We start from the raw sequence: 26,418 nt of genomic DNA on the forward strand, positions 1-26,418 counted from the left end.
CACACACACACACACACACACACACACACACACACACACACACGCTCGCCTGCTAATTTTTTTTCTGAGACAGCTGACTCACTATGTAGCCAAGGGTGATCTTGACCTCCTGATCCTCCTGCGTCCCTCTCAATTGCTGATGTTGCGGGCACATCACTAAGCCCAGGCCTAGGTGGACGTTTTTGATTTATCCAGGTCTCCATGGGTGTTCTTTTCAGCACAGCTGGGCTGATGGGCATCACTGTGATTAAGTCCATATGTCCTTCCAGACTCTTCTTAAAGATTTTTTTATTTGTTTTATGTTATGTATGTGAGTACACTATAGCTGTACAGATGGTTGTGAGCCTTCATGTGGCTGTTGGGAATTGAGGATTTCTTAGGACCTCTGCTCGCTCTGGTCAACTCCGCTTGCTCAGTCCTGCTTGCTCAGGCACAAAGATTTATTTATTATTATACATAAGTACACTGTAGTTGACTTCAGACACACCAGAAGAAGGCATCAGATCTCATTACAGGTGGTTGTGAGCCACCATGTGGTTGCTAGGATTTGAACTCAGGACCTTCGGTAGAGCAATCAGTGTTCTTACCCAATGAGCCATCTCGCCAGCCCCCAGACTCTTCTTTAAGAGATGCCTATAGATAGGTCTATGGTTTCTGGATCAGGGTGTTTGGATGAGTTTGGCTTCGTGGCTGGTGTCTGACACCCTTGTGCCCTGCAGCGATGTCAGCACAACACAGCAGGTGAGTTCTGTGAGTTGTGTGCAACTGGTTACTATGGAGATGCCACGGCTGGGACGCCTGAGGATTGCCAGCCCTGCGCCTGCCCGCTGACCAACCCAGAGAACATGTGAGTACTTTGGTCAGAGCCAAGGGTGAACTCCTGCTGGAGGACGGGAGGCAAGCTGGGAAGGGGTCTCCTGGGGCCTGACCTCTGCCTGCCTGCCTGCCTGCCCCAGGTTCTCCCGCACCTGTGAGAGCCTTGGAGCTGGAGGGTACCGCTGCACCGCCTGTGAACCTGGCTACACCGGGCAGTACTGTGAGCGGTAAGTAGGGAGTGGGAAGAGATGGGGTGAATGAGAGACACCCAGGCCAGAGTCCTGCAGGGTGTGGCTCGGAAAAGTCTCTACCGTGGTCCCCACTGTTCCAAACACTTCCCACATTCATGCCACCGTTGGGATGAGCAAATGCCATGACTCTATGCTCCAGGCATATGCCTGTTCTTCCACCAGCTGGGATTGGGAGAAACTTCTTGAATCACTTGGGGTGTTTGGTTTGGTTTGGTTTGGTTTGGTTTGGTTTGGTTTGGTTTGTCGTTAAGGCACAGGGTCTCACTGTGTAACCCAGGCTACACTGCTTCCAGTGTTGACTGTGCAGATGTATGCAACCACCCCTGGAAACATCTTGAATTCTTACTGTTCAGATCGTTATGTGCTGTTCCCCGTGTGCAGAACATTGTATATCCCCATCCACCCCTTCCTGCCTAACTCCTCTCGGTCTTTGAGATTCCGCCTCTTGTATTTATTGAAGACTTTTTGGAGGGTGGGCAGGTTAAAACAGAGTCTCAGTATAAGCCTAGACTGGCCTCCAACGCTGTGTAATCCAGGCTGGCCTGAAATCTCACCCTCCCAGGTTACAGGTGCGGGGTTTGCCATGCGGGGCTCAGCACATTTTCATTGAGCATCTATTATGTGACCGTGCGGTGTGCTGAGGTGCTGGGGATAAACTGGCAAACTGTGTCTGTCAGCCTGCAATCCAAAATAGATGAGTTGAAGGAAAAACAGCTATGAGATAAACATTTCCAAGCTTGATAAGTTCTCTGGAAGCACTGTGCAGCATGCTCGAGGGGACCCATGACAGCGTAGGAGCCGTGCTCCGCAGTGTCTGTCTGTGACTTCACTTCTCCCTGGTCCACATGGCCCTTGTTCCTTACCCTCATTCTTAGTTTACATAAAGTTTGTCCCAGACTAGGCACCTTGCCATGTCTCCTGCTGTGCCTCCACACCAAGCTAGGTGTCTGGTCCACACTAGTAAATGTTTGTTGAATGAATGCTTCCCTGAAGAATAGCAGGTTTACCTCTCCATTGGCCAGCCCACTGGCAACTTCTGTCTCAGCTCCTTGGGGCTGTGTGTTCGAGCTTCCCTGATCCCCAGAGTCTTTCTAGGGCCCTGAGCTTCCTCAATATACCATGGGCAGCTGGCTGAGTGGGGTCCTCAAATTCCCTGTGAGAGACAGTAGGCCCCTTGGAGCTTACAGAGCTGGTCCCTGTTCCTCCTAACAGGTGTGCCCCAGGCTATGAGGGTGACCCCAATGTACAAGGAGGCCGGTGCCAGCCACTGAGTGAGTAGGACCCTGGCCTAGTGTGGTGGGAGAGGGAGTTGTGGGCCCTAGAGAGTGTGAGGGATGGAGTTCTGAGGTCAGGGACCTAAGGCTTGGAGTGACACTGTTTTATGCTGGTGTCTTCCTGGCTTAATGACATCCTGCTGCCACTCTGTTAGCAAAAGAGTCCCTGGAGGTTCAGATCCATCCGTCTCGGAGCGTAGTTCCCCAAGGCGGCCCACACTCCCTGAGGTGCCAGGTCAGCGGGAGCCCACCACACTACTTCTACTGGTCCCGTGAGGATGGACGGCCCTTGCCCAGTGGCGCTCAACAGCGGCATCAAGGTACTGGCGCACCGACCACCTCCTCTGTCCCATGAGTCAGCCCTGTTCCTGTCCTGCTGGAGGGTATGACTCGTGGAGCTGGAGCCATTCCTTGACAAGTCTCTCCCCACCCCAGGCTCTGAGCTCCACTTCCCTAGCGTGCAGCCCTCCGACGCAGGCGTCTACATCTGTACCTGCCGAAACCTGATTCACACCAGCAACAGCAGGGCTGAGCTACTGGTCGCCGGTGAGTCCCCGCATCCCTGGCCTAACTAGAACCTACCTAGAGAGGACAGTGGCTGCTGAAAAAGATATTAGCTGGAGAGAAACGGGGGGATGATGCATTCGCACCCGTTCCCCAGGCGGAATCCACAGGACTCGTTATGATCCTTAAGAATGAAGGGGGAAGATACCTCCTTGGGTCTAGGGGCCATTTACTGAGACGGGGAAGGCTCAGCGTATAAAGTGTCTTTATTTGGGTTTCCCAAAGCAGACACTCTGTAGGATCCCAACAAGGGAGGGCAGCAGAGAAGAGAAGGTATCAGACAGGGAGAACATGGACAAGTGAATGGCAGATTTTCCCGAGCTGTTTAATGTGGACGAGGAAACTTGGAACTCCAGAGTCACCGTGTCCCACCTAGTCTGTGTGTCCCAGCTTGTCTTGGGCATTAGCTGAATTTTATTCAGGTTAGGCCCTAGATAGGACCCACCAAGCTCCAAGGCCAACCTGTCACGCTCAAGAGGAAGGGCGGAAAAAGCCAGAAGAGAAGCCAGTGGGATTGGAGGAGGTAGGGAAGGGGTGTCCAGGATGCAAGCTGGGGCAAGGGCTTCTGGGAAAACTGCTCGTCCAACACTTCATGGAAAACATGGTGTAGGCAGGGAAAGGATGAAGGTCGTACTCTGACAAGACCAGCTGAGTGAAGTGGGAACGCGAGTGGACACTTGGAGCATGTGGAAACTCTTCCAGGGATCGTGGCTCTGAGCAGGGTGTGTGGCACCCGCCTTTAAGGCTCATGCTCAGAAGGCTGAGGCAGGTGGATCTCCAGATGGAGGCCAGCCTAGACCATGTATGCAAGACTCTGTGTAGGAAGGAAAAAAAAGTCTCAGCTCTGAAGAGAGGTCAGAGGTCAAGTAAGCAATGCAGAAGCATCTGGAAAAACGTGGAGCTAGAAGGGACGCTTCCAGACATGGAAATTTCTAGAACAAATTGGTCCGTGAAGCCAGCGGCAGGGATTGATGTGGTGTAGGAGGAAGTTCTCAGGAGGGATCCAGAGCTCTGAAATGCAGGGTGGGATGGAGCAGACAGAAGCATGGTCACATCCTTCAGGGACCAGGGAGGAGGAAGGGAGAGTTCAACTGCGGGGGGGGGGGGACGTAGAATGCACAGGACGGTTAGACACTGGATGGCCACAGAAATACACCTGACCGGCAGATTCTGTCTTCTAAGCAAGTGTAAGTTGAAGCCATGGGCTTGATGGTGGAATGGTAGGTTGGCAGGTTGAGGGAGCTGGGAGGAAGTGAGATATAGCTGTCTCAGGACTCAAACCGGAAGCGGACGAGAAGCCAGACAGTGTAATGTGTTGAGAGCTCATCTGTGGCCTGGGATGAGGAACGGGGCCAGTGTGCTCTCGATGGACCACATGCTGGCTGCTCGGTGCCGGCAGGGACAGAGGCTTGGTCAGCTTTGGCCAGGAAGGTGCAGGGAGGCACCAGGAAGTGGAACAGCATCCCAGCTGTACCAGGAAGGAAGAGCTGTCGAAAGGGGATGCGCCGGGGATGTGGCTTAGCTGGTAGAGAGCTTGCCAACCACGCGCAAAGCCTTGCATTTGAACCACACAAAAGCCAGGTGTGGGACTAGGGCTCAGTGGTTAAGAGCATATGATGCGAGCTGGGCGATGGTGACCCACGCCTTTAATCCCAGCACTCGGGAGGCAGAGGCAGGCGGATTTCTGAGTTCGAGGCCAGCCTGGTCTACAGAGTGAGTTCCAGGTCAGCCAGGGCTATACAGAGAAACCCTGTCTCGAAAAAACAAAAAACAAAACAAAACAAAGAGCATATGTTGTTCTTCAGTGTAGTAACTCCAGCTTTAAGAGGATCTGATACCCTCTTCTGGCCTCTGTAGTCACCTATACTCACATGTATATGCACGCATCCACATATACACACACTATACATCCACACACACACATGCATATATTTATGTATATATGCATATATACACACATATATATAGTTATATTATTTTAAATATATAATTATATATCTACTACATATTTATATTATTATATTATATACAGTTTATATTACATTTATGTATTTTTAAAGAATTATTTGTTTATTTTTTGTATATAAGTACATTGTAGCTATATCAGACACGCCAGAAGATGGCATCTGATCACTTTACAGATGGTTGTGAACCACCATGTGGTTGCTGGGAATTGAACTCAGGACATCTGGAAGAACACTTAGTGTTCCTAACCTCTGAGCCATCTCTCCAACCCCCCCCCATATTTATATTTTATATTACACACACATATAAACTAGATGTGGTAGCACAAACCTGTAATCCTAGCACTTGGGTGGTTGAGGCAGGAGGATCAAGAATTTAAAGTCATCCTTAGCTACAAAGAAATTTGAAGCCTGCAGTACCTAAGACTCTGCCTTTAAAGAGAGAGCACTCGAGGCACAGAGTCAGGACGATCTCTGAATCCGGGGCCAGCCTGGTCTACATAGTGAGTTCCAGGACAGCTAGGGAAACAGGAAGACCTGTCTCATAGAAGGGGTCAGGAAAGCTGGCCTAAGAGGAAGGGACACAGAACCAAAGGTGCAGAGCTCACTGGAGACTTCCCACTCACAGAGGCTCCCAGCAAGCCCATCACGGTGACAGTGGAGGAGCAGCGGAGCCAGAGTGTGCGGCCCGGAGCTGACGTCACCTTCATCTGCACGGCCAAGAGCAAAGTGAGCCGACAGGGAGTGGTGGGGGAATTCTCCTGGGTTCCCTGAGCCCACACGTGACCCTCATCCTGCTGCTGGCTTGCAGTCCCCAGCCTACACCCTGGTATGGACCCGTCTGCACAACGGGAAGCTGCCATCCCGTGCTATGGACTTCAATGGCATCCTGACCATTCGCAATGTGCAGCCAAGTGATGCGGGCACCTACGTGTGTACTGGCTCCAACATGTTCGCCATGGACCAGGGCACAGCCACACTGCATGTTCAGGGTATGCCTCATTGTGATTGGAGCCTGGCCCCAGGGTCCCCCCCTACACTGTAGCTCTAGGCTCTGAAGAACTGGGGTACAGAAGGACAAACTGTATCTCAGTCTTCCTGAGGCGTATATCCTAGCCGAGGCGACCCTAGTGAGAGAGCAGACATGGACACTTGTGCATGGTGATAAAAGCCAGGGGTGGGAGGGATTGAAGGGCGAGAAGTGAGAGGAAGATGGTGGGGGCCTGTAACCCCAGAGGTTGAAGGTTGAGGCAGAAGTACCATGAAGTTGGAGAGTCTGGGCAGCACTGTGAAGTCCCTTCAGAAAGAGGAGGGAGGGCGCCATGGGAAGGTCTTAGGTAATAAAGCAACAGGGCTCATGATGTTTCCGAAGCCCTCGTCCGACCCTGACTCCCACCCCCACCCTCACCCCACCCCCTCAGCCCCCACCCTCAGCTACTGCACGGCGGAATGGCTATGCAGGGCTGGAATAGAAGCGGAGACTGGCAAGGGGCTATAGCTGTGAGTTGGAGGATAGTTCCCACCCTGACTGTATCTTATCCTTGCTTTCTTGTTAGTCTCAGGCACCTCCACTGCCCCTGTGGCTGCCATACACCCGCCACAGCTCACTGTGCAGCCAGGACAGCAGGCTGAGTTCCGCTGTAGCGCCACGGGGAACCCCACCCCCACTCTGGAATGGATAGGTGAGACTGGCTGTCCTGGGTGAGGGGGACAAGAGCCAGTCCCAGGGTATGCTGACCCACGTCTCCCGACCAGGGGGTCCTAGCGGCCAGCTTCCTGCGAAGGCTCAGATCCACAACGGCATCCTGCGCTTGCCAGCCATTGAACCCTCGGATCAGGGCCAGTACCTGTGCCGCGCCCACAGTAGCGCTGGGCAGCATGTGGCCAGGGCCATGCTTCAGGTGCACGGTGAGAGGGCAGGCCTGGGGATGGGGGTGGGGGTGGGAGAGGCTCTGAGAGGCATCTTCACAGGGGTTCTGTCTGCAGGGGGCAGTGGACCCAGGGTCCAGGTTAGCCCTGAGAGGACCCAGGTGCATGAAGGCCGCACAGTGAGGCTGTACTGCAGAGCGGCAGGGGTACCCAGTGCCAGCATCACCTGGAGGAAGGAGGGAGGCAGTCTGCCCCCACAGGTGAGTCAGACTGGCTGTCCCAATAGAGTCCCAGTATTCATCTGCCTGTCCCTCTGTGCTCTCCCCTCCCCACCCCCACACCCAGGCTCCCTGAACCTCCTACTTAGACTCTATACTCCAGTCCTTCCTCCTGCACCCCACTTACCCCTTTATAGCCTAATTCCATGGTCCACAATTCCACAGTGACTCCATTCTAATATTTCCTCATCTCACAAATACCTGAGCCTTCTCTCCATGTCATGTGGCAGGCCCGGTCAGAGAACACAGACATCCCCACACTGCTCATCCCAGCCATTACAGCCGCTGACGCCGGCTTCTACCTCTGTGTGGCCACCAGTCCCACGGGCACCGCCCAGGCCCGCATTCAGGTGGTGGTCCTCTCAGGTATGGGGCCTCCTTCCGGGGGGCGGGGCTGGCATTTTGGGAGAGGTGAGCCCTCTGAGGCATGCTCACTCACTCCCGCTGTGGCTACAGCTTCGGGTGCCAACTCAGTGCCAGTCAGGATCGAATCCTCGTCGCCATCCGTGACTGAAGGACAGACGCTTGACCTCAACTGTGCGGTGATGGGGTTGACCTACACCCAGGTCACATGGTACAAGCGAGGGGGCAGCCTGCCTCCCCATGCCCAGGTAGGAGGCTTTTTCAGCCTGGGGCTGGTACTCGGGCTGGAGGCACAGGCTGTGGATAGCCTGTGAGTGGAGGCGGGGCAGGGGTAGTGGGCGGGGTCTTGTTGTTCCAAGCTGTCCTGCAGTGTAAGATCAGGACATTTCCCTCCCTCCTGGCTCCCAGCCTAGCCTGAATGGCTCAGAGTAGAGCCTGTGAGTTGGATGACTGAACTTCTGTGGCTCAGAGGGAGTTGGGATCACAGCTACAGCCTCAGCCTCATTCACCTTTGCCCCGCCTGGCCCAGGTCCACGGCTCCCGGCTGCGGCTCCCGCAGGTCTCACCGGCGGATTCTGGAGACTATGTGTGCCGAGTGGAGAGTGACGTGGGCCCTAAGGAGGCTTCCATTGTTGTCTCTGTCCTTCACAGCCCCCATTCAGGCCCCAGCTACACCCCAGGTGAGGTGCCAGCGGAGCTGACAGGGGACAGAGCCACTGGCTCTCCCAGGCACAGAGAAGGATTGCCCATGATCTCCCCAGAGCCATCAGGATGCAGGGGCATCCTGTCAGCCTCTGCCGCCTGTTCTGGAAGCCAGCAGGCAGCGGGTGGAATGGATGCTGATCTAGCTCCCGGAGGCTCTCCCTGCACACAGTAGTGTTGGCTTCCACACTGAGTCAGGAATTAGGCTAATAGGGGTTCTAATCTGGGCTCTGCCTTTCATCAACCTTGAAGTGATTCTTCAACCTCTGGCAACCTCATTTTTCGTGTTCTGGGTAGACTGTGCCATTTGTAGGCTACTGCTGGGTATGGGTGTGGCTTAAACACCTGTCAGGTCAGGATATGCTTAGCTTGATGGGAACGGTAAAGTTGTACTAGGCATACTCTTGCCTGGCCTGAGAAAGTCCTTGGCTCCCTACATCTTGTCACCTTGAGGTCCTGAGGGTGACAAAGTCCTGAACTGGAGATGGGCCAGCAAAAGGCACTCACTACTTCACTCAGGGGGCCGGAGGTTCAAGGCTGGTCTCTAACCACCCTCCTCTCTGTGCCCAGCCACCAGCATCACCCCACCCATCCGCATTGAATCCTCGTCCTCCCATGTGGCTGAAGGACAAACCCTGGATCTGAACTGCGTGGTGCCTGGGCAGGCACAGGTGACATGGCGCAAACGTGGAGGCAGCCTTCCTGCCCGGCACCAGGTAAAGCCATCCCAGGGCCAGCCTGCTAGAGGGGATGAATGAGGGGGGACACTTTAAGCCCTGCTTAAACCCCAATCCTCCCTGTTTGCAGACCCATGGTCCCCTGCTGAGACTACACCAGGTGTCCCCTGCCGACTCAGGCGAGTATGTGTGCCATGTCATCCTGGGCTCTGAGCACACAGAAACCTCTGTCCTGGTCACCATCGAACCTGCCGAGTCCATCCCGGGTGAGTGGCTCCCAGTGATACAGAAAGTTGCGAGAGGCAGAAGACTTCTGGGGTGTGACATCCCTATCTGTGACTCCTATTGCTAGCTGGGGACAGTCGGCCACCTGGACTCTTCTGCTAGGGCTCTACCTAGGCAGTTCCCTTTGTCTGAATGACCCAGGTCTTCCATCAAGATCTTCTTGGCCATGTCTCTCCCTTGGTCTCCTGCCTTCCTTCTCCCTGGTAGCCTTACTGTCTGTCTGTCTGTCTGTCTGTCTGTCTGAGTGTCTGTCTGTCTTCCTGCTTCCTTCCGTGAAGATAACTTGGGCTCTTCATCAGAGTTATTGAGCTTAGGACCTCAAAACAGGGCTGTCAAATTTCTGAAACAGGGGTCTGACCTCAGATGACGAGGCTGAGCCAGCTCCAAGAGGGAGCTTCAGCCCTGTCTCTTGGGAAATATCTGTTACCTTCCCCCGTCCCTACAGCCCCTGGACCTGCCCCTCCCGTCAGAATTGAGTCCTCATCCTCCACTGTGACTGAGGGTCACATGCTGGATCTCAACTGTGTGGTGGCAGGACAGGCCCACGCACAGGTCACATGGTACAAGCGTGGTGGCAGCCTGCCAGCCCGGCATCAGGTACTCATGGAACGTGGAAGGGTGTGTGGGTGGTAGGCTATATAGGGGTCACAGCCTGGTGGGCAGGTATGGAGCCCCTGCTGGGCTCTGGGCAGGCCTCTTATATCCCTGTCGTGGCTGGCCAGGTCCGCGGCTCCCGCCTGTACATCTTACAGGCTTCCCCAGCGGATGCTGGAGAATATGTGTGCAGGGCAGGCAATGGGCAGGAAGCCACCATCACAGTCACGGTCACACGCAACCAAGGGGCCAACCTTGCCTACCGTGAGTAGCCCACTCGGCTGGGCTGGGGTGCGGAGGGAGGGGCGGCTGGAGCGGCTTTGGGGAAGCTGTTTGACTGCCTTTTCCTCCAGCCCCAGGTAGCACATCAGTCATTCGCATTGAGTCCTCTTCCTCTCACGTGGCTGAGGGGCAGACCCTGGATCTAAATTGTGTGGTGCAAGGACAGGCCCATGCCCAGGTCACGTGGCACAAGCGAGGAAGCAGCCTGCCTGCCCGGCACCAGGTAGAGAAGAGGGGATGCAAAGGACCCAAGAAGATGGGGGATCTGGGTGGGGGGGTAACGCGGGCCCCCGTCACTCAGGTGTGTTCTACTGTGGCTAGACCCAAAGTGAATGCTGGGCCAGCCTAGGTGAATTGTAGTCGACTATCCTGACCTTAGGCCGGTTGCTCAGCCTCTCTGTGCGGTAGGTTCAGGGTCTGCAAGGAGATAGTAGTCAGTGCGCTCAGAGTCGTCTCAGAGTCGTTCAGTTGTGTTTTCGCTCAGCTTGGGCATAGTGCATAGCTATTGTTGCAGCTTATCAGTGTGTGTGCTGGGCTTTGCAGCCTTTGAACCCACTGACTGCAGCATGCCTCTGCAGGGGGGGGTGTGTGTTTCCAACTGTCAGAGTGCCGCTGCCGAGGGTCTTGACTGGGATCGGAGGGTGTGTTCTTAGCATTGATGCAGTGTGGGAAAATGTGTACCAGTTCTCCAGGGGCTTCTCCCAGCAGCCCCAACTCCTAGGACAAGACCCAGCAGACCTAGAGCTGATGGCCAAGCCATGGGGCTAAAAGAGGGCAGCAGTTTGCAGATTAGGGGTGTTGTGTTGGGCTCCTGGGAGGAATCCCCCTGATGTCATACTCTCTTGGTCAGACCCATGGCTCCCTGCTGCGACTGCACCAGGTGTCTCCTGTGGACTCGGGAGAATATGTGTGCCGAGTGGAGGGCGGGCCCGTGCCTCTGGAGAGCTCTGTCCTGGTCACCATTGAACCTGCAAGCACTGGTAAGTAGCCGTGTTGATGGGATGGGGATGGGAAGTGGACAGAGCCGGATACCACACGTGGAGGCTCCTCGCTGCGACCATGGCAGGACCCAGAGGTGGCACAGCCTACTGTACCTCCATGAGTTCAGGGGTCCCTGCTCCTACTCATACCTGTCTCTCAGCTACTGGAGACCAACCCTCTACCCTTTATTGCTAGCACTCGGGGTCATCCCTCCGGTCCGAATCGAATCATCTTCCTCCACTGTGTCGGAAGGACAGAGTCTGGATCTAAACTGCCTTGTCTCTGGGCAGACTCACCCCCAGATCTCCTGGCACAAGCGTGGGGGCAGCCTCCCTGCCCGGCATCAGGTAGGAGACAGGAAGCAAACCCAAAGAGCCTGGTAGCTGGGAATTAAAAGGCACAGGGCTGTGAGGGCAAACATAGCACAGCCGTTCAGGGGCACTCTGCCACTTGCCTGCTGAGTGACCTTGGGCCAGTTCCTTCACTTCTCTGATCCTTAAGGTCATCTGTCGAGTGGATGTCCGTGTCATGAGTACTGGCCCTGTGTGCATCAGGTGGCAGGCCCAAGGGGACTTAACGGGTCCTAGCCTGTGCAATCACTAACCAACTGAGCTGGGGGTGGCGGGGGGGGAGGTGCGGGGAGCCAGAGAAGGCAACCAGAGTCTCCATCCCCTTCCTCCCAGGTACATGGCTCAAGACTGAGACTTCTCCAGGCGACCCCAGCTGACTCTGGAGAGTATGTGTGCCGAGTGGTCAGTGGCGCGGGCACCCAAGAAGCCTCTGTCCTTGTCACCATCCAGCAGACCCTCAGCCCCTCCCACCGTGAGTGTCTTAGGGAGGGCAGTGAATAGCAGGGTCTGTGAGGGGCCCAGCTGCACCCACAGCCTGCATCCTGTCTCGTCGCAGCCCAGAGCGTGGTGCACCCCGTGCGCATTGAATCCTCATCACCTTCGCTGGCCAATGGGCATACTCTGGACCTGAACTGCCTGGTTGCCAGCCTCACCCCCCACACCATCACCTGGTACAAGCGCGGAGGCAGCTTACCCAGCCGGCATCAGGTACGGAGCCAAGAGATAGGGCAGCAGTCTGGTAGGACATCCGGAGCGGATTCTAGCCCCTGGCCCTGCGCTCATTCAGTCACTCAACAAACACTGAGTATCTCTGCTCAGGAGGCTTGAATTGGCACTAGGGTATGGATCCATCCTGCTGATCCTGGTTCCAGCTCCTCTGAAGAGGTTGCTGAAGCCACTGCTTGTGCCTGGCACTGCTGAACCCAGTAGAGTAAGTCAGATCTTAGCCCTCATACAGCTGATGGTTGGAAGGGAAGCTGACATTCTAAATGACAGAAGGATGTGACAAATGGGACCCACTGTGGGCACTCAGGAGGCCTTTGGAGGGTTGAGGTATAGGAACAGCACAAAGACTAGAGGCTCCTTCCACAGGACCCAGAAGGTGTCATGCTAGATGCCTTAAGAAGGCACTGAGACTGCCGGGCACCCAAGCCAGGTCGGGAAGGGGGACTTCCGGAATCTGGCGTTCACAGCGCCTAGCGATACTTAGGTGCTGTTTCCATTTGATGCCCTCTGCCCCTCCAGATTGTGGGTTCCCGCCTCCGGATCCCTCAAGTGACCCCAGCGGACTCCGGAGAGTATGTGTGTCACGTCAGTAACGGCGCTGGCTCCCAGGAGACCTCTCTCATCGTTACCATTGAGAGCAGAGGGCCATCCCATGGTGAGAATGTGGTGGGCAGGGGCTGGGCAAGTGAGCCCTGAGGAGCCAGAGGTCCCTAGCACTGTTAGTGTCGCCTGACTTTCTTCTCTCCCCCACCCTGCTCTGTCCCCAGTGCCCAGTGTCTCCCCACCAATGAGAATTGAGACCTCATCTCCCACAGTGACGGAAGGACAGACCCTGGATCTGAACTGTGTGGTGGTTGGGCGGCCTCAGGCCACCATCACATGGTACAAGCGTGGGGGCAGCCTGCCATTCAGACACCAGGTACCGAGAGGAACTGTAGACTGGGGTGGCCCTTGGATCTCTCAGGGTAGTGGGGCTCCATCTCATGCCCGGTGCACTCCAGCGATCTGAACTTTGGGTAGGAAGTCCAGAGTGGATTCTAGCCCCTGGCCCTGTGCTCATTCAGTCACTCAACAAACACTGAGAATCTGGGTAGCCAAAGGCAGTCAGCAGGCTAGGGACCCAGCTCAACTGGAAGAACGCTGCCTTGTGTGAGGAATTCCTCCCAAGAGCCAGGAGTTGTGCTGTGGTCCCAGCACTCAGGGGCTGAAGGGAGAAGAATTAGAAGTTCAAAGCACAGGCTTTTGATGGTGCACACCTTTTTGGTGGGACATGCTTTTAATCCCAGCACTTGGGAGGCAGAGGCAGGTGGATATCTGTGAGTTCAAGGCCAGTCTGGTCTACAGAGTGAGTTCCAGAACAGCCAAGGCTACACAATGAAACCCTGCATGGGAGAGGGGTGTTTCAAAGCTATCCTCTGTATAGTAAAAAAAAAAAAATCCAGGCAGCCATTCAAGCCTGTGTGGGGACCTGAGTTCAGATCCCAGCACTCGTGTGTTAGCCAGATATTGTCCTGCACCTACCTGGAGTTCCAACATTGAAGTGGGCAGAGACAGGGTGCTTGCTGGTTGCCAGTCTAGACAGCCAAAACTCAGCCTCAAATCAACAAAGCTAACAGTGATAGTGGAGGACATCTGGTGCCCTCCTCTGGCCTCTACGCGCATGTACAGGCACATGTACCAGCACCTACACAGTTACAAGACACAACGTTCATACCCATACATGCACACTCACAAAACCACATATACACAGAAATAAATAAATAGAAAATAGAGGCTCAGCAGGCTCGGCAAGGGGAGCTGGAGTCAGTAGAGGCCCTGTGGCTGCTGACCTCAGCTCTGTCCCTGCCCTATCTCTACCTCTCCTAGGCCCATGGCTCTCGTCTACGGCTACACCACATGTCGGTGGCTGACTCCGGCGAGTATGTGTGCCGAGCCAACAACAACATTGACGCCCAGGAAACTTCCATCATGGTCTCGGTCTCCCCTAGCGCCAACAGCCCCCCTGGTGAGTCTGACTTCCGATTCAGGAAAGGGACAGGAAGACACAGTCCCCTGGGAAGAGGAGGCTTGAGTTGACGCCCAGAGACCTGGGTGTAGGCAAGAGCAAGGGTTTACAAAGAACATCTCTGTTCAAATCCTGCTGTGTCGCTGAGGACTGAGTAAGTTACACTTCGCCCCGGGCTTCAGACTCCTTGACAGTGAAAAAGAGAAACAGATTTACCCTGGGTCCGTAAAGAACTCAGATCTAAATGGCTCCCACCAGCCTTGGGGGGAGGGGGGGTTATAGTTAACAAGCCAGGTTTGGTGGCAAAGGCCTATAATCTCAGCTAGTTGGGAAGCTGAGACGGGAGAATCCAAAGTTCAAGGCCAGCCTGTGCAACTTAGTGAGACCCTGTCTCAAAACCAAAGTGAGAGGAGGAGGGCTGGAGAAGTAGGCCAGGGCTGAAGCGTTCACCCAGCATGCCAAAGACCCTAGAAGCAACCCCAGTACTGCAGAAGGGAAAAGTCAAAAGAAATTGATTTGTAAGCTGGGGAGCTAGCTCTGTCGGTAAAGTGCTTGTCACACGACTGTGGGGACCTGCGTTTAGAGCCCACATAAAAACACTGGGTGGGATGTCACATGCTTGCTGCCTTGGTGTGGGGAAGACAGACAGGAGGCTTTATCTGCCAGCCCTCTCAGCTTCCTTGGTGAGCATTCCAGGCCAGTAAGAGAACCCATCTCAAAAACATAAGAATGGCTAGCCTGGGCTACAGAGTGAATCCCTGTCTCCAAAATAAATAAATAAATAAATAAATACATAAAAAAATAAAATCAGGATGGGTGGCTCTGAGAAACAGCACCTAAGGTTGGCCTCTGGCACACACACACACACACATACACACACACAGGAGCACACAGATACATTTTATGCCAAACATGACAGCTTGGACCTGTAAATAAAAAAATGACTGGGCGTGGTGGCTCACGCCTTTAATCCCAGCAGTCGGGAGGCAGAGGCAGGTGGATTTCTGAGTTCAAGGCCAGCCTGGTCTACAAAGTGAGTTCCAGCTATACAGAGAAACCCTGTCTCAAAAAAATAAATAAATAAAAAATGAAGTCCAGGGGGCTGGAACACTGACTGCTCTTCCAGAGGTCCTGAATTCAATTCCCAGCAACCACATGGTGGCTCACAACCATCTGTAATGGGATCCAATGCCCTCTCCTGGTGTGTCTGAAGACAGCTACAGTGTACTCATAAATAAACTGAATAAATCTTTAAAAAGCAAATAAATAAAATCCACATAAAAGGACATTTCCATCATAACAGAATATGGAATTGGGAAGGCTAAATGCGTTGGTCAAGGATGTGGGACCTTAAAGCAGAGCCTAGCTCACTGTTGGTGTTTGCCAAGAGGGTAGCTGAGACTGCCCTGGGCTACAAGCTTTGTGCATTGTGGAATCTAAACCCCACCTGAGAATCTGACTCAGGCCAACCTGCTCTCCTCTGTCCTTAGCCCCCGCCAGCCCTGCACCCATCCGAATCGAGTCTTCCTCTTCACATGTGGCTGAAGGACAGACCCTGGATCTGAACTGTGTGGTCCCTGGGCACGCCCATGCCCAGGTCACATGGCACAAGCGAGGGGGTAGCCTGCCCACTCATCATCAGGTATGAAATAGAAATGAGAGACATTGTCTGGGAGCCCGGGAGAGTGACCTGAGAGTGCTGCCGGATGCCGCACGTACCTGGCTGGGAGGCTGGACCCTGGCTCCCAACCTTTCCAGGCTCTTGCCTGACATCTTACTCCTTCTCCTCTGACTCTGCCCCATCCCTGGCCAGACCCACGGCTCAAGGCTGCGGCTGTACCAGGTGTCCCCAGCCGACTCAGGCGAATATGTGTGCAGCGTTCTGAGCAGCTCTGGCCCTCTGGAGGCTTCCGTCCTGGTCTCGATTACAGCAGCTGCCGCTAATGTCCACATCCCTGGTGAGGTTCCCTGTACGGGTCTGGCAGAAGAGACAAGGGAGAGAGAACAGCAGCTGAGTTGGGCAGAAGAAAGGCTCTCTGGGACCTGGAGACGGCAGGCAGCTGATGGCAGCCTTCTGCCTCCTGTCTCTTGTCTACCCTTGATATTATAGAACAGACAGCCAGGTCCCGCCTCTCTCAGGGGTTTGAGAACACAAGCTTGCAAGTGTGGCATCAGTGGGCTTGGGACTCAACTGGGGATGTCACACAAAGAACTTGGCCTCTCCACATTGCTGTCCTCAAGGGAAAAGAATAGTGCTGTCTCACCCAGTGGGCAATTTAGTGAGGTCCCAAAGGCCTGGGCTTGTCCTGCAGGGTGTTAGCAGTCATCTGAGGTGGGTCTCAAGGAGTGTGTACTAGCTGTGGGATAGCAACAACTGTAGCACCTCAGATCCGTTGTGGTTCATGGTAGTTATGGCTGGGATGGGGCTAAGGACTTCAAGGTTCTAAAAGTGATGCAATTAAAGGAAAACACAGGGAGAGATAGTGAGGGGAGATGAGACCCAGCCCTGATGGAAACTCTGATCAGATGTGATGTCTGAGTTGTCAGTTGCCCACATACCAATCCTTGCTGTACACATGTGAAGTACATTTCATCCTGTTAGCCCTGAGGCAGCGCTAACATTCTCTGTTGAGGAAACCGAGGCACAGAGATAGCTTTCCTAAGATCACACATTAAATGGCCAGGCTGGGAGGTGACCTCTTGTCTGGCCCCAAGGTCTGAGTTTTTAGCTACCCTCTCACTGGAGACTGGGAAGTGTCAGAAACTCTATAGAGAGGCCTGGCACAGTGACTCTGAAAGTTCAAGGTTTCCAGGGATGGGGTGGGGTGGATGAGGAGAAAGAGGGCCCCCACCCCCATCGTCAGAGAGCTCTACCCTCCAGATCTGAGTGGCCTTGAAAGGGAAAGAAGCCCTTGAATCCAGTCTATTCGGTAGGCTAAGAGGCCTTAATCACTGGCCCCTAGGTGGAGTCCCGCCCATCCGCATCGAGACTTCCTCCTCCCGAGTGGCTGAGGGGCAGACCCTGGATCTAAGCTGTGTGGTTCCTGGGCAGGCCCATGCCCAGGTCACATGGCACAAACGTGGAGGCAGCCTGCCCGCCGGGCACCAGGTACAGAGCCTAGGAAAAGCAAGCACATGCCCCCTCCTCCCCATTTCCTGAGCCCATCCCTGAAGGGAGCTTGGCCCCAGCAGTCAGAGATAGTTTGGAGGGAACTTTGTACAGCCACTAGGGACAAGTGGTTGCAAACAGTCTGAACACAACAGGGCTGCCACCAGTCCCCAGCACCTTGCTATCAGAGAGAAAATCACTTCTTCTAAGACCCTACCTCCTGAACGCTACTGTCTCTGGCATAAGGCAGTTTTGTGTAGCCCAGGGTGGCCCAACCCTTCCCCACTCCCTCCCCTCCATGCAGGTCCATGGCCACATGCTGAGGCTGAACCGTGTGTCCCCAGCGGACTCTGGCGAGTACTCATGCCAAGTGACTGGCAGCTCAGGGACCCTGGAGGCTTCTGTCCTGGTCACCATCGAGGCCTCTGAACCCAGCCCTATCCCTGGTGAGTGACAAGCGACCGTGGGGGAGGTACTTCTATCTGCCTTATATTCCTAAATCAAGGGAAACCGGGTCCTGTGTCTCAAGAAGACATTGTAGACCCCGGGAAGGGAGATTTCCTTGGCTGATAGGGCTCGGCCATGTCACCTCTAAGAGAATCACCACAGTTAGGTCCTTGCCCTCACACATGGGGCCTTAACTGTTCCCCATCTCTGTGCCAACAGCCCCAGGACTGGCCCAGCCTGTCTACATAGAGTCCTCCTCCTCCCATTTGGCTGAAGGGCAGACCGTGGATCTGAAATGCGTGGTACCAGGGCAAGCCCATGCCCAGGTCACGTGGCACAAACGAGGGAGCAGCCTGCCTGCCCGACACCAGGTAACTAGGTCAGAATGGGGAGAAACCCAGGGTAGGCACCGTCCCCTCTCTTAGACTCCTCTGCGCCTAAGCCTCATGCAGACTCCAGTATTCATGGGATCGTGGGAACCAGGTATCTGTCAGGAAATTGTTCCCCAGACCCAGAGACCAGTTGCTGGGAGACCTGGGCTTTTACCCTCTTGCATTGTTTGGCAGCTAGCATTTGAAGGAGTTTCCTCCACAGAAAAGAGAGTGGGTTGATTTCAGAGATTCCACACGCAGGAAGCTCCTTTAGCCTCACAGCTGGAGGCCTAGCTCCTGAGTCTCCTGGAGGAACAGCCTCACTTGGAGCTTGCCTCGGGTCTCCAGACCTCTTGATGGCTTCTTTCTCTCTGGCAGACTCATGGCTCCCTGCTGAGGCTCTACCACATCTCCCCCGCTGACTCCGGGGAGTATGTGTGCCAAGTGGCTGGAAGCTCCCACCCTGAGCATGAGGCTTCCTTCAAGCTCACAGTACCTCCCAGTGATGCCTCTTCCTTCCGTGAGTGTGGAGAATGCCAGGAGTGGGGAAGGGAGCCTGGAGCTTAGGCAGGGCCTACCTGGGTAGAGCCAGCCTCCTCTACTGAGCCTAGTATCTGACCATGCAGGCCTCAGAAGCCCCGTCATCTCCATTGAACCACCCAGCAGCACAGTACAGCAGGGCCAAGATGCCAGTTTCAAGTGCCTTATCCACGAGGGAGCAACGCCCATCAAGGTTGAGTGGAAGACTCGAGACCAAGAGCTGGAGGGTGAGTGTCTGGCTGCCTGGGCTGGAGGCAAAGGGAAGGACCATCCTCTGTGATAGATCAGGGTCACCATGTAAAGATGGAGCAGGACCCAGGAGACTCCAAGGACCCCCACTTTCTGCCATCTTTGATCAAGTCCCACGCCCAGGCACAAAGGATCAACAGTAGCTCTCCCTCCCTTGCCTTCCTTTATAGTGTTGATATGGTAAAATACCCAGATGAGAACAACTGGGAGTCCTGGGGGAGGACTTATTTCAGGTCCCAGCTTGGGGGTTACAGTCCATCAAGGCAGGGAACTCAGGGCGGTAAGAGCTTGAAGCAGATGCTCACTGGCATCCACAGTCAGAAAGCAGAGAGAGATGAATGAATGAATGTTCATGCTCTCTGTCCATAAAGGCCAGAATTCTCCGCTCAGGGAATAGCTTTCTTCACAGTTGACATGAGTCTTCCCACGCCAATTAACCCACTCCAGATAATCCCTCACAGGCCTGTCTCCTAGATGATTCTAGATCCTATTGAGAGACAGTTGACACTAACCTCGCACTTCCCCAATGCAACCCTACAGACAACGTCCACATCAGCCCCAACGGCTCCATCATTACCATCGTGGGCACCCGGCCCAGCAACCATGGAGCCTACCGCTGCGTGGCTTCCAATATCTATGGTGTGGCCCAGAGTGTCGTCAATCTCAGCGTGCATGGTAAGAGACACCAACCAACCTATGGTTCGGCCCCTCTCGCCAGCCCAGCTTCTCCGCGTTTAAAGCCTGCCCCCACTGCTGCCCACCCTGTAGGTTAACATTCACATAAATGGTATTCAGCTGTGGACTGGGGTGTAACCCAATTCTCTAATTGTCATTTTTCTCTCAGGGCCCCCTACAGTGTCTGTGCTCCCCGAGGGCCCTGTGCATGTGAAGATGGGGAAGGACATCACCCTGGAGTGCATCAGTTCTGGAGAACCGCGCTCTTCCCCGCGTTGGACCCGACTCGGCATCCCTGTCAAATTGGAGCCGCGAATGTTTGGGCTCATGAATAGCCACGCGATGCTGAAGGTGAGCGTGGTTTGTTCCATGTGTGCATCTGAGGTTCTCTCTAAGGCCTGACTGAAGCGGGTGCCTAGAAGGGGGCAGAAGTAGATGGACAGAGAAGAGGAGGAAGGTGGAAGACGGAAAAGGAGAAAATGGCACAGAAGTCCAGGGGAACCGGTGGTTGAGTGATAAGTAGGTTGGTAACTAAGCAGATGGACAGACTCCATGGGAAGCTGGGAGGGTGAACCACCCAGCAGCACACAGGGGAGCTAGAAAGGAAGGCATCGGGGAATGCAGCTCTGTTGGGAAAGGGCTTGCCTACTGTGAACCAGATCCTACCTGTACTGGAAGCATGCGGGGTGTGGAGGCAGGAGGCTCAGGAGATCACGATCATCAAGGGTAGAGTTCGAGGCCAGCCTGGGCTACATGAGACCACTGCTCAGAAACCAAGCAATAATCACAAATCGAAGGAAGGGACCCATGCCCAAGTTGTCTGCTGTGCGCCCCCCAAACCCGACTTCTTTCTTTTAGATCGCATCCGTGAAACCATCAGATGCAGGCACCTACGTGTGCCAAGCCCAGAACACCCTGGGCACGGCACAGAAGCAGGTGGAGCTGATCGTGGACACTGGCACCGTGGCCCCAGGGGCTCCCCAGGTCCAAGTTGAAGAAGCTGAGCTGACCTTGGAGGCTGGACACACGGCCACTCTACACTGCTCAGCCACGGGTATGGTGCACTGGGGACCCACGGAAAGGCAGATCAGGGCTGCCCCGTGGCTGGACTACATCTGAAGAGTCTCATATCCCAGAAACATCCACTTAGCCAGTCCCTGGAGGGTCGGGTCACTTAGGACCTTTTCCTATCACCCCAATACCTGATTGATCCCTAGAACAACCTAGTGACCAGTGCCATCTTCAACCCCATAGGCAACCCCCCGCCCACCATCCACTGGTCCAAGCTGCGCGCCCCACTGCCCTGGCAGCACCGCATAGAAGGCAACACGCTGGTTATTCCCCGGGTGGCCCAGCAGGACTCAGGACAGTACATCTGTAACGCCACCAACTCTGCCGGGCACACCGAAGCCACCGTTGTCCTGCATGTGGAGAGTAAGGCTCCCATACCCTCTCCTTGGACTTCAGTCAATGTTGCGTGGAGGCCTATGTTCTCATGCCAACCTCCTCCTTGGGCAGAGCCCCAGGATCCCCATCCATCTGGAGGACTCCAGAGCCCGCCCTGGCTGCCACCCATGTCTCCCCTTGGACCCTATGTGCTTGATTGCGCTACTTGGATCCAGCTTCCTACTGTGGCCTTTGCCCTTTTCCGACTTGATCTCTTTGCATGTCCCTCAGGTCCTCCATATGCCACCATAATTCCAGAACATACCTCAGTGCAGCCAGGGAAACTGGTTCAGCTGCAGTGCCTGGCTCACGGCACACCCCCGCTCACCTACCAGTGGAGCCTCGTGGGCGGCGTCCTCCCCGAAAAGGCGGTTGCCAGGAACCAGCTGCTGCGCCTGGAGCCCACAGTCCCTGAAGACTCTGGCCGCTACCGCTGCCAGGTCTCCAACAAGGTGGGCTCCGCGGAGGCCTTTGCTCAAGTCCTGGTCCAAGGTAAGCAACCGGAGTCTCTGTGGGAAGCCAGGAGCCAGCTGCCCCACAAGCCTTTACTTGACCAGAATGTACACTTGGGATAGAAAGGCCTCCGCCTGTTTACCCATTTTCAGAGAGTATCCTTCTCTAAGGCCAGAGGCAGCTTCCGTACCCAGGAAACTCCTCCCTCCATCCCTGTTCTCACTCCCTTGCTTTCAGTCTTCTCTCTGCCTACTCTGTACTTACCAGGAAAGTTACATCACCTGCCAGCAAGGGAGGACACTCAATGTAGGACTAGGACCACATTGTCCCCAAAATTCCCAAGCTTGTCCACCACAGGCCCAGAGAAAGTAAAGTAAAGACGTGCCTGAAACAGAAGGAGTGACAGGGCCATCTCTTACAAACCCAGGATCCCAGTGTATCTCTGACGACTCTAACATCGCTATGGCCTCCTACAGAGTCTCACAAGCCTTTGGACACGAAATTCTAGGGACAACTGAACACCCGGCTGGCTGGTCAAGAGCCTAGATTGTGCCCTCAGAGATAACTTTAGCTAAGTTATCTCACCTTGAACCTCAGTGGGGTTTTTTGTTTGTTTGTTTGTTTTTCATTTTTAAAGAGAGAGAGAGAGAAAAAAAAAAAAGTGTTCCCTTCCCAATCATTCTTGTCTTAAGCCACCTTCCCTGCCAAGGATCCAAACTCTGAGAGACAGAGCCCAGCCCCACCATGTCCCCTACATCCATTGAATGAGTGACTGAGTAAGCAACCGGCGAGTGGCTCTATATTAAAAGGACTTTGTCTTCTGGCTGGAGAGGTGGCCAGAAGAATGTCCCTGGAATTACTGAGATGAGGGTGTCCTGGTACCTGGGCGCATCAGGGATATAATGTATCCTTGTGTACGAAAGAACCATCAGTGTCGGATGTGACAGTGTGTACCTTTGTCCAAGCACATCAAGACACGGGGCTGAGGGAGCGCTTGAGCCTAGGCGTTCAGTACCAGTCCTGACCACAGAGGAGAGTCCTCATCTCAAAATCCTATCACAAAACCTCACGTGATTAGGCCGGCTTTGTGGCTCAGTTCGATCCCCCCGTACATTGACTAGACATGGGGACACCTGCCTGTAATCCCAGCATATTCAGGCAGGGAAATCAAAAGTTCAAAGTTCGGGCTGGAGAGATGGCTCAGTGGTTAAAGAGCACTGACTGCTCTTCCAAAGGTCCTGAGTTCAAATCCCAGCAACCACATGGTGGCTCACAACCATCCATGAAATCTGATGCCCTCTTCTGGGGTGTCTGAAGACAGCTACAGTGTACTTAAATATAATAAATAAATAAATCTTTAAAAAAAAAAGTTCAAAGTTCAAGGTCATCGTTAGCTACATAGTGTGTCTGAAGATAGCCTGTGTGCTACATGAGACCCTGTCTCAACCAATCAGTCGATGGATAACTGAATCTCCCATGCCTCCACAGGCTCCTCTAGCCATCTCCCTGACACTTCCATCCCGGGAGGAGCCACACCCACTGTGCAAGTCACTCCTCAGCTAGAGACCAGGAACATAGGGGCCAGTGTTGAGTTCCACTGTGCTGTGCCCAATGAGCGTGGTACCCACCTTCGCTGGCTCAAGGAGGGCGGTCAGCTGCCTCCTGGACACAGTGTACAAGACGGAGTCCTCAGGTGAGTCCGGGGTTGGGGGAGAACAGGTTTCAGCCCTGAAAATGGAAGAAAAAATGGCAACTCAGGAGTCAAGCACTAGCTATAGTGGTGAGGCCTTAAGTTCAATGGCAATTACACAGATAGATGATAGATAGATAGATAGATAGATAGATAGATAGATAGATAGATAGTAGATTATAGATAGATAGATAGATAGATAGATAGATAGATAGATAGATAGATAGATAGATAGATAGATAGATAGAAGGGTATAGTGCATCATCTTGCCCACCTGCATCCTGGTCTCTGATGCTGACCCTGGACCTGGTCTATCTCATGTTTTTGTATGCACATCTGCCTGTGAGTCTGTTTGTGTGCGTGCGCGCATGCATGTGTTTGTGTGTAGACTAGAGGACAATTCGCAGGAGTCAGCTCTCCTCTTCCACCATATAGAACCCAGGGATTAAACTCGGGTCAGGGACAAGCGCCTCTATCCGCTGAGCCATAGCTCAGCAGCCCCAAGTTGTTTTAACTCACAGCTGCAAAACTGCTGCCTTTTTCCTCTGACGGTGCCCTTCTTTCTTCTCAGAATCCAGAACTTAGACCAGAGCTGCCAAGGGACATACGTCTGCCAGGCCCATGGGCCTTGGGGACAAGCCCAGGCCACTGCCCAGCTAATCGTTCAAGGTAGGCTTCAGGCCTCTGTAAAGAGCAGGGGCAGAGATGAGAAAGGAAAGGGGCGATGCAGGACCCTGCCTCTGCTCCTCGGGAAGCCCCGTAAATGAGCACGGATTACTTTCCTTGCTTGCACCTTGCATGGAGTAATGGCCGTGACCAGTATTGCAAGGAAGGGAAGGGAGATGGGTGCATGAGTGGGTGTTCAGCAGAGCAGTAAAGGCTGAATTACCAGCTACTTGGGTGCGAGAGTAAACAGAGGCTTAACGGGGGATGCGCGAGTGACCACGTTATGTCGCTCATGGAATATGTCCTGCATGGTAGTGCTCCAAGTCATCCTTCTCCCAGTCTTGACCTCACCCCGACCTGGCTCACCCACCTGCCCCTCCCTACCACCACAACCCTTCCCCAGCCCAGCTCACCACTCTGCCCCTCCCCCAGCCTTGCCCTCCGTGCTCATCAACGTCCGCACCTCCGTGCACTCCGTGGTAGTCGGCCACTCTGTGGAGTTTGAGTGCTTGGCCCTGGGTGACCCTAAGCCTCAGGTGACATGGAGCAAAGTCGGGGGACACCTACGGCCTGGCATTGTGCAAAGCGGAAGCATCATCAGGATTGCCCATGTGGAGCTGGCTGATGCAGGACAGTACCGCTGTGCAGCTACCAACGCTGCCGGCACCACCCAGTCCCACGTGCTGCTGCTGGTACAAGGTAGAGACATCGAGGGACTGTGGAAGGGACCTGGGAGGGACAGGGTCCTGAAAGTGCTGCCAGCTCCATGGTGCTGTGTCACTCACTCCTGTGCTTTCCTGGGGATCTCCTTGTGTCCCTATTTAAGGGACAGCTTTCCTAGCAAATGAATGGATGCAAGTATTTATACCAGCGGGCTGCATGCCAAGGCCTGGTGTGGTGGTGCACACCTTTCGTCCCAGCACTCTGGGGATGCAGAAGCAGGTGGATCCCTGGGCTCACTGACTCCAGAGGCAGCGGTAGGCCAGTCTCTGTGAATTTGAGGCCAGTCTTGTCTATACATATTGTGTTCCAGGCCAGCTCAGGGTACATAGTGAAATCCTGTCTTTTAAAAAAAGAAAGAAAGAGCCAGGCGTGGTTGCACACGCCTTTAATCCCAGCACTCGGGAGGCAGAGGCAGGCGGATTTCTGAGTTCGAGGCCAGCCTGGTCTACAGAGTGAGCTCCAGGACAGCCAGGGCTATACAGAGAAAACCTGTCTCAAAAAAAAAAAAAAAAAAGAAAGAAAGAAAGAAAAAAAAAGAAGAGGAGGAAGGGGAGGAGCAGGGGGAGGAGGAGGAGGAAGAGGAAAAGTAGCCCTTACTCAGATGGAGGAGACCCATACCCTAGTCTGATGGTGGGCCTTACAGCAGAAACAGACAGTGCGAAATCAAGAGTGTCGGTGCACACTTGCCATGCCAGTGCTCAGGAGACTGAGGAAGAAAGAGCCTGGGTTCGAGACCAGCCTAGGCTACATAATAAGACATCATCTCAAAATAAATCAATCAACATACACCTACCTGTACGCCTATAATCCAGCACCTCCAAGGTGAAGGCAAGAGGATTCATAAGTTCAGGGCCACTCTGTGCTACACAGGGCAGGAAGAGATCTAGCCCCGGGCTATGAGAGACCCAGCCTGGGCTATGAGAGACCCAGCTTTTTTAAAAAGGGAGGTGGAGATAGCATAAAGGCACTTGCTGCCAAGCTCCAGGACCCACATGGTGGAAGGAGAGATCCGACTCCTGCAAGTTGTCCTCTGACTTCTGTACACAATCCATGGCATGTGGACACACACACAAGTATGAACAGGCCAATAGACATAATTTTTTGGGGGGGGATGATATTCGAAACAGGGTTTCTCTGTATAGCCCTGGCTGTCCTGGAACTCACTCTGTAGACCAGGCTGGCCTCGAACTCAGAAACCCGCCTGCCTCTGCCTCCTGAGTGCTGGGATTAAAGGTGTGCGCCAACACGCCCAGCTGACATAATTTTAAAATAAATAAAAAGACATCATGGGAAGGAAAGGCACTATAGGTACACAGTAGATACAGACGTGTTTTCTTTAAAGGCAATTCCTATTACTCCAAACTCTGAGACTCGCTTCTTCCTGCTCACTTATACCGCCTAGTCCTTCTTCTGAGGTCCCAGTTGCTCAGGCACGAAGTGATGTCAGCTCTCCTGGGCCTGAGCGGCAACTGTGCCTGGCCCCCCTCTGTCCAAGCAGGAGTGACCAGTCACAGCCCCTTCATTCACACAGCGGGCACAGTGCCTCTCTCCCAGAGTCAAATGAAGACTAGAAAAACATAAGGGGACATGAAGTTGGTGAATGCCATCACGTGATGGCTCTGTCTGTCCCCTCAGCCTTGCCCCAGATCTCAACTCCCCCGGAGATCCGAGTGCCTGCCGGTTCTGCGGCTGTCTTCCCGTGCATGGCCTCAGGCTACCCGACACCCGCCATCACCTGGAGTAAGGTAAATGCTGGGCAGGTGCCAAGTGACATTCTTCCAGCTCAGTGCACCACAGGACCTGGTCAAGAGTGAAGGTCCAACTTGAAGACTGACCTGGGGCAGAGGTAGGGGCATGAGCCAAGACCAGGAGCTCAGTACCAATGTTTGTAGGTGGACGGTGACCTGCCACCCAACAGCCGCCTGGAAAACAATATGCTGATGCTGCCATCAGTCCGCCCGGAGGATGCCGGCACCTACGTGTGCACTGCCACCAACCGGCAGGGCAAGGTCAAAGCCTTTGCCTATCTGCAGGTGCCAGGTAGGAGCACTCCAGCCCTAATGGGGAA

The 26,418-nt window shown here is 54.2% G+C and overlaps 1 protein-coding gene across 2 annotated transcripts in view; it reads left to right on the forward strand.

The window, feature by feature from the left end:
* Positions 1-26,418, forward strand: part of Hspg2 (heparan sulfate proteoglycan 2) — a 99,411-nt gene that overhangs the window by 62,174 nt on the left and 10,819 nt on the right. For both annotated transcript variants that reach the window (XM_029540296.1, XM_029540295.1), the window contains exons 38-79: positions 720-847; positions 957-1,043; positions 2,280-2,338; positions 2,497-2,661; positions 2,777-2,887; positions 5,498-5,598; positions 5,681-5,861; positions 6,426-6,551; positions 6,625-6,777; positions 6,856-6,998; positions 7,247-7,382; positions 7,473-7,627; positions 7,909-8,059; positions 8,652-8,797; positions 8,889-9,024; positions 9,489-9,640; positions 9,766-9,901; positions 9,991-10,142; positions 10,770-10,899; positions 11,096-11,247; positions 11,584-11,722; positions 11,807-11,958; positions 12,496-12,631; positions 12,744-12,895; positions 13,843-13,981; positions 15,472-15,623; positions 15,795-15,939; positions 16,945-17,090; positions 17,395-17,536; positions 17,757-17,908; positions 18,287-18,428; positions 18,535-18,675; positions 19,238-19,372; positions 19,542-19,723; positions 20,231-20,426; positions 20,627-20,806; positions 21,050-21,310; positions 22,760-22,964; positions 23,533-23,630; positions 24,060-24,326; positions 25,986-26,095; positions 26,243-26,390. In XM_029540296.1, coding sequence (XP_029396156.1) covers positions 720-847; positions 957-1,043; positions 2,280-2,338; positions 2,497-2,661; positions 2,777-2,887; positions 5,498-5,598; positions 5,681-5,861; positions 6,426-6,551; positions 6,625-6,777; positions 6,856-6,998; positions 7,247-7,382; positions 7,473-7,627; positions 7,909-8,059; positions 8,652-8,797; positions 8,889-9,024; positions 9,489-9,640; positions 9,766-9,901; positions 9,991-10,142; positions 10,770-10,899; positions 11,096-11,247; positions 11,584-11,722; positions 11,807-11,958; positions 12,496-12,631; positions 12,744-12,895; positions 13,843-13,981; positions 15,472-15,623; positions 15,795-15,939; positions 16,945-17,090; positions 17,395-17,536; positions 17,757-17,908; positions 18,287-18,428; positions 18,535-18,675; positions 19,238-19,372; positions 19,542-19,723; positions 20,231-20,426; positions 20,627-20,806; positions 21,050-21,310; positions 22,760-22,964; positions 23,533-23,630; positions 24,060-24,326; positions 25,986-26,095; positions 26,243-26,390 — 6,220 coding nt within the window. The remainder of the gene's footprint in view (positions 1-719; positions 848-956; positions 1,044-2,279; positions 2,339-2,496; positions 2,662-2,776; positions 2,888-5,497; positions 5,599-5,680; positions 5,862-6,425; positions 6,552-6,624; positions 6,778-6,855; positions 6,999-7,246; positions 7,383-7,472; positions 7,628-7,908; positions 8,060-8,651; positions 8,798-8,888; positions 9,025-9,488; positions 9,641-9,765; positions 9,902-9,990; positions 10,143-10,769; positions 10,900-11,095; positions 11,248-11,583; positions 11,723-11,806; positions 11,959-12,495; positions 12,632-12,743; positions 12,896-13,842; positions 13,982-15,471; positions 15,624-15,794; positions 15,940-16,944; positions 17,091-17,394; positions 17,537-17,756; positions 17,909-18,286; positions 18,429-18,534; positions 18,676-19,237; positions 19,373-19,541; positions 19,724-20,230; positions 20,427-20,626; positions 20,807-21,049; positions 21,311-22,759; positions 22,965-23,532; positions 23,631-24,059; positions 24,327-25,985; positions 26,096-26,242; positions 26,391-26,418) is intronic.

Source organism: Mus pahari, chromosome 6, assembly GCF_900095145.1.
Source record: "Mus pahari chromosome 6, PAHARI_EIJ_v1.1, whole genome shotgun sequence".
Classification (NCBI taxonomy): domain Eukaryota; kingdom Metazoa; phylum Chordata; class Mammalia; order Rodentia; family Muridae; genus Mus; species Mus pahari.